Source organism: Zosterops lateralis (assembly GCF_965231275.1).
Source record: "Zosterops lateralis genome assembly, chromosome: 17".
NCBI lineage: Eukaryota > Metazoa > Chordata > Aves > Passeriformes > Zosteropidae > Zosterops > Zosterops lateralis.
The window spans coordinates 532,413-538,496 of NC_139777.1; the positions used below are offsets into that span (position 1 = coordinate 532,413).

Below are 6,084 nucleotides of genomic sequence, written 5' to 3' on the forward strand. Positions count from 1 at the left end.
TACTTGAAATACAACTTTATTACCTAAACAAAAGAATGGGAATGACAGAAACAAGATTTTCCACTTAACACTCTGATGTGACTGCAGCAGTCTTACATTTGAAACTCAAAAGGGGAAGTAATTGCAGTCCAAAAAACAGCTAAATATGCAGGTCCAAAATATGAAGGTTTTTTTTGTTTTGTTTTTTTTTTTCATTTTGTTTTGTTTTTTGTTTTGTTTTTTTTTTTAAACTGCCACATTCACTCCGAAGCCCATTCATCTCTTTCAGCATCCCAAAGATTAAGCACATGTTCTGTTCAGCTAGATAATAAAGTGGCAAACACGCTGCACCACTGACATCACAGGACAGTTGCCTATAAAACTAGACTTCTGACGCTGGGCTCCAGCTTCATCCCTCACAGGTCATCATCCTCATCTGGCAGTGCAGTGGTCTGAGCAATCTGCAACAGAGAAGGGACACTTCAGAACTGTCCTCTGTGCCCTGGCTGTGGCACCAGTCCCCAAGCCCTTGTTTCCCTGTGGCACTGACCTGTAGGTCCTGCTCGTACTGTGCTGCCAGGGCTGGGTCCATGACCACTTCAGGAGGGGCGAGGGCAGGCATGGCAACAAACTCCAGGTTGGGGTCTCCAATGAGCTTCCTAGCGAGCCACAGGAAAGGCTTCTCAAAGTTGTAGTTACTCTTGGCTGAAATGTCGTAATACTGAAAGAAGTGCACATTAGACATTATTTAAAAACTCTGTAAAATGTTTAGGGCATATCAAGATTAACACAGAATCAACTCTTTTACCTTCGAGGTTTTTTTTTTTTTGGCTGCATGGCTTTTGTTTGCCTATTCATAAGCAGTTATGATTTAAGTGTCTAGAAACAGTTTCAGGCAGACCCTGTTAACTGCAAGGTTATCAAATCTCATCAAGGACAGAACTCTCAGGAGGCAACAGTGACTGTGTCCTCCTCCCGTAGTCCCAGCCCTGCCACGGGATGAGACTGTGAGCAGGTGAAGCCAAATGCACACAAGTCCCTTAAAACTCAGCACAGCTCCTGCTCCAGGGCAGTGATGACCATCCTGACCATCTCCACCTCCCCCTGCCCTGAATTTTGGTCTGAGGAGCCAAGAGATGTGAGGCTGCCTGTGATGACAGAGCAGAGCACCAGCTGCACTCTGCACACCCACCCACCTGGCTCTGCCTCCTGACTCACCTGGAGATTCTTCTTCCTATGGAACACAATGGATTTTGCCTTGACTTTTCTGTCCTTAATATCCACTTTGTTGCCACACAACACTATAGGGATATTTTCACATACTCGTACCAGATCTCTATGCCAGTTAGGTACATTCTTGTAGGTAACTCTTGATGTTACATCAAACATGATGATGGCACACTGGGCTGCAAGAGAGGGAAAGTCAATTTACACCAGGAGTAACTCGAGTTGCACCTGCTTGCACCAAAGGATAGGGGAACCCAGAGATGTCCCACATGAGGGTGAAGCATCTGCATTAACTTTTCCCCCTCAGCATCACTGACAGCTCCTGTCCTGTTCACAGTCCCCTGGCTGTGTCACCTCCCTTCTGTGCCACACCAGCTGCTTTTATTAATTCAGCTCTATCCCTGAGGAACACGGTGTGGCACCATCTGAGAATATACAGAAGCCAGCTTGGATTTGTCCAAATATCTGCCAGAATCAGTTAAAACCTATTTAACTCATCCCAGACACACTAATGAGGCTTTGAGGTGGGCTGAGAGCCTGTGGGCCACATCTCAGGGTGCCTCTGCCCAGAGCAGTTTCTCAAGGAACTCAAAAGAGCACTTTATAAAAATAAGATGTAATAAAGATATGCAGGTGAGTGGAGTAGCACAGGACAAGCAGAGGTAAGGAATATTGTCTGCACATTTTCAGAAAGACAGACAGACTCTGGCATGGAGGTGTCCAGCCTCCTCAGAGTGTTGAAAACTTAAAGTTTCTGTGTTCCAAGCCCTCGCCTGAGCACAGCAAGGCAGACTAAAATCTGCACTTACTGAAGCACATGTTTTCCCCTTAACCACCAAATATCAGTAATATCTGCCATTAAAGGTGCCCCAGTTCCATTAATACCAAAGCCCACAGTAACACCCTGAAACACAATTTATCATGTTCCCAGATTAGCACACACTGTCTGGCAAAGGACATTCTCCTCTCTACATAAAGAATTTGAAGACATCTATGCCAGCTCATCACTGCAGCCACACTGGCAGCTTCCAGCATGGCAGAATCAAGGACTGAGCTCTAGGAGCTCTTACCTTGGATGTAGTAGCCATCACGCAGGCCACCAAACTTCTCCTGGCCAGCTGTGTCCCATACATTGAATTTAATGGGGCCTCTGTTGGTATGGAACACCAGAGGATGGACTTCAACACCAAGTGTTGCTGGAAATAAAAAGCAGTGAGTGCATTTAGAACTCATGGATTGTGCTGCCATTTGTGAGACACTGGAGCTGAAATGTTCCCTCAGACATACCTACATACTTCTTTTCAAATTCACCAGTCAAGTGACGCTTTACAAATGTTGTTTTGCCAGTGCCACCATCTCCAACCAGGACAAGCTGAGGACAGAGAAAGGGAGAGAGTCAGAGCAATGCATTTGGAGACATTTATCAGTCATTCTAGCACAAATACTCTTTATTCCTGCAAGGTGCTGTAAACACAAGACAGAACTCCCCATGAAGCAGCTCCCTGTGCTGGGAACCAATTTGTTAAGCCCATCCATCAGACTGTAACTCTGGGCAGGCTGACCTAGCCCTTGGAGGTAAAACCTGCACTCCTCTGTGAATGTGGTTCTATTAAACTACTACAAGGGATTGAATGAAGACTGTTTAGGGCTTTCAACCTGAACAGGACCAGATTTGGAGAGGAAATGATCAAGACATCCTCTGGAGAAACCCATTGTTATCTCACAATTAAAGAGCCCAGAAAACCAAAATCCCCCCAACCTTTGCACCATGAACTGGAATACCCTGGCCAAGCACTGCAGGAAACACAAGAAAGAACCCTCAAGAAGCAGTCTTCAGGACTTGTGGCTATTAATATAACAAAAACCACCACTGACCCACCAGCCACATGAAAACACCAGAAAATTCTCTTCTGAAACATTTCAACATAACAGAAAGCAGCTATTCCAATTCATTCTGAACGTCTTTCATAGTGCACTTCACTTCTTAAATTAAAAACTATTCTGCAGGCAAAGATCCACTAAAATTTATTAGACTAAACTGCGAAGAGACCAGATTGACACAGTTTAAACAGACTCTTTTTGTGTAAGCTGTATGCAACGCTACAACAAATAGCCCCATTTATCGGGGCCAGCACTTGGAAACCAAACCCACCATCCACGTCGGCACTCGGGAATCACTCGCTCTACTTTTCTAGCGAAAGGAGAAGAAATAAAACAAACCTCAAACGCTGGGTGTGGGCCTTTCCCTTACCTTAAACTGCACTTGCGGCTCTCCTTGGGCGGCCATGCTGTGTCTGCACATGGGGGAAATGGCAGCGTGTGAGTGAGTGAGGCGGCCCCGCCGGAAGGGGCCGAGTCCCGCCGTGCCGGGGCCTCTCTCCCTCCTTCCCTCCCGCCTTCTTTCCCTCCTTCCCGCCCGCGTGTGGCGGCCCCGGGCGCGGTAATGGCGGCGGCGCCTCCGCCCGCAGGCCCCGGCCCCCGTGCCCAGCCCGGCCCGAGGCCTCCGGAGCCACAGCTCCTCTCTGGAGGGGCCGGCAGCGCTCCCAGCCCGCGCAGAACCGGCGTGCGGCCGCTCAGAGGGAGCTGAGCCCGCTGGGGAGAGGCCGGGCCGAGCGGGGAGCGGGGCCCGCCCCGGCCGGGCCTTCCCGCCATCCGCCACCATGACTGAGCAGCGCCGCCTCCCCCCGAACCCGGCCCGGGGAGCCCCGCCGGCCGCCCCTCACACCCCGCCCGCCCTTCCTTCCATCACCGCGGCCCCGCCGCTATCACCGCGCCGCTCCCGGGGGGAGAACGGGCCGCGCGCCCCGGCTCCCGCAGCCGCAGCGCTCCTTCCCTCAGGCGCAGCCGCCCCGCCGCCCGGCCCTGCCCTGCCCTGCCCGTGCCGCCCGCCAGCTAACGGCCCCCGCGGCGCTGTGGGAGCGGCGGGCACAGCCCGGTGATACCGCAGGCCGGGAATACCCGCGGGCCCGGGCCGGTACCTCAGCCGAGGCGGGTCCCGCTCCTCGCTCCGTGCCGGGCGCAGGGAAAATGGCGGAAGCGCCGTTCAAATACCCGGACGGCGACGGCGCGCGGCCGCGGGCGGGGGCGGGGCCTGCGGTCACGTGGGGCGCGGCGCGCGGGAGGCGGCGGGAGGCGGGGCCGGGCCCTGAGGGAGCGAGGCGGGCACCGGGCACGGCACAGGGCCGAACCGGGCACAGGGCCTCACTGGGCCTCACCGGGCACGGCACAGGGCCTCACTGTGCACCGGGCACCGCACCGGGCACAGGGCATAGGGTCTCATCGGGCACCGGGCACAGGGCATCAGGCCTCACCGGGCAGGGCACAGGGCACCGGGCCTCACCAAGCACCGGGCCTCATCGGGCCTCACCGGGCACGGCACAGGGCACAGGGCACTAGGCACAGGGCCTCAGCGGGCATCGCACAGGCACTAGGCACAGGGCCTCACTGGGCACCGGGCAGGGCATCAGGCTTCACCGGGCACCGGACACAAGGCACCGGGCACAGGACACCAGGCAGGGCACCGTGAGGCCATCCGGTCAGAAGGCCCGCCCAGCACGGCTCCGAAAGCGCCGAACCCCCTCACAGCGCCCCAACCTCGTCAGCACCTCAGGGCGGTGACTCCATCACCTCCTGGGCGCCCTCTGCCAACCCTGGCCACCCAACGGGGCACAAGTGTTCTCAGATACCTCAGGCGATTCCAGCCTTGAGGTTCTGTCCTCAATAGCAGAAAAATGTTCTCAGATACCTCAGGCGATTCCAGCCTTGAGGGCCTGTCCTCACTGCTGAGGTTCCAGAGGACTGCAGGCTGCCCAATGTGTCCCAGTCATACAAAGGGCAGGAAGGAGGACCCTGGTAATTCCAGTCGGCTCTGGGGTTTAATTGAGCAGCTCTCAGGTACGATGGGCTGTGGGCAAAGCGGCTTTAATTGATACTCCCAGATACGATGGGCTGTGGGGAAAGCGGGTTCCCTTCAGTGTCCCTCATGGCCGTGATTCCCCATTCTTCACACAAACTGATCTATTTTCACTAGAGAGTGCGGTAATGAAAGCAAAAGTTGTTTGGTAAGCCTTGGGTTTAGAGTAGTTCTCCAAGATCTCAAAACTCTGTCCAAGCATCAGTGGAAAAAAGTTGCTTGAAAACTGACTTTTGAAGAACGTACACGTTTTGCATATGTCTATAAATAACAAGTTTATGAGTTCACACTGATTTTTTGAGGTTTCTGGTATTTTTTTATAATCCAGTATATTTCAATTACTTTTATTTTCTTTGTCGCTGTCCCCATAATCTAGAATAAATAAATGATATGTTTTTACATATATCTGAATGAACAGAACTGACAAGGAAAAAGTATTTCATGGCAGGTGATATATACAAATATATTTTATTTCTTAATTTCCTGACAGAGACACAAAATACACACAAAGCTTTACAAGAGAGGCTGGAGTGTGCCATAATTTTTGCTTATTTGATAGTGTAATGCCAATAATCCAAATGTTGTGTGAGATTTTATTGGAAAAATCGCTGTCGTGTTGAATTTGCCTTCCCTTTTTGACATGAGTTGGGTTTGTGTGGTGTTTAGCATTTTTCCTGAGCGCCTCTAGGTGTCAGGATTATTTTTTCAGAACATGCAACTCATCTTTTATTCTTGTCAGCACAATGCTAGCCTGGTAAAACCCGTGTGAATTCTCCTTCTGACAAACAGGAGTGTGTTTATAAATAGGAGACCATAAAGCCACATTGGCAGTTTTGAAGAATATAAATATGGGGGGAAAGCAATCTGTAACTGTGTATATAACACTCACTGTGCTTTAGTAATTTCTTAATACTGTAGCAAATTTATTAGTAAACTACTTTTCCCCTGCAAACTGTCAAGCACTT

The 6,084-nt window shown here is 51.3% G+C and overlaps 1 protein-coding gene across 1 annotated transcript; it reads right to left on the bottom strand.

Annotated features, from left to right (window-relative positions):
- RAN (RAN, member RAS oncogene family) lies at positions 1 to 4,293 on the bottom strand. The gene is made up of 7 exons (XM_083874200.1): positions 4,185 to 4,293; positions 3,458 to 3,500; positions 2,494 to 2,578; positions 2,277 to 2,402; positions 1,198 to 1,385; positions 530 to 700; positions 1 to 440 (listed from the first exon to the last, which is right to left on the bottom strand). Exons 2-7 carry the CDS (start codon positions 3,491 to 3,493, stop codon positions 396 to 398), a joined length of 651 nt encoding a protein of 216 aa, XP_083730326.1. The 5' UTR covers positions 3,494 to 3,500; positions 4,185 to 4,293; the 3' UTR covers positions 1 to 395.
- Between the last annotated feature and the right edge of the window lie 1,791 nt (positions 4,294 to 6,084).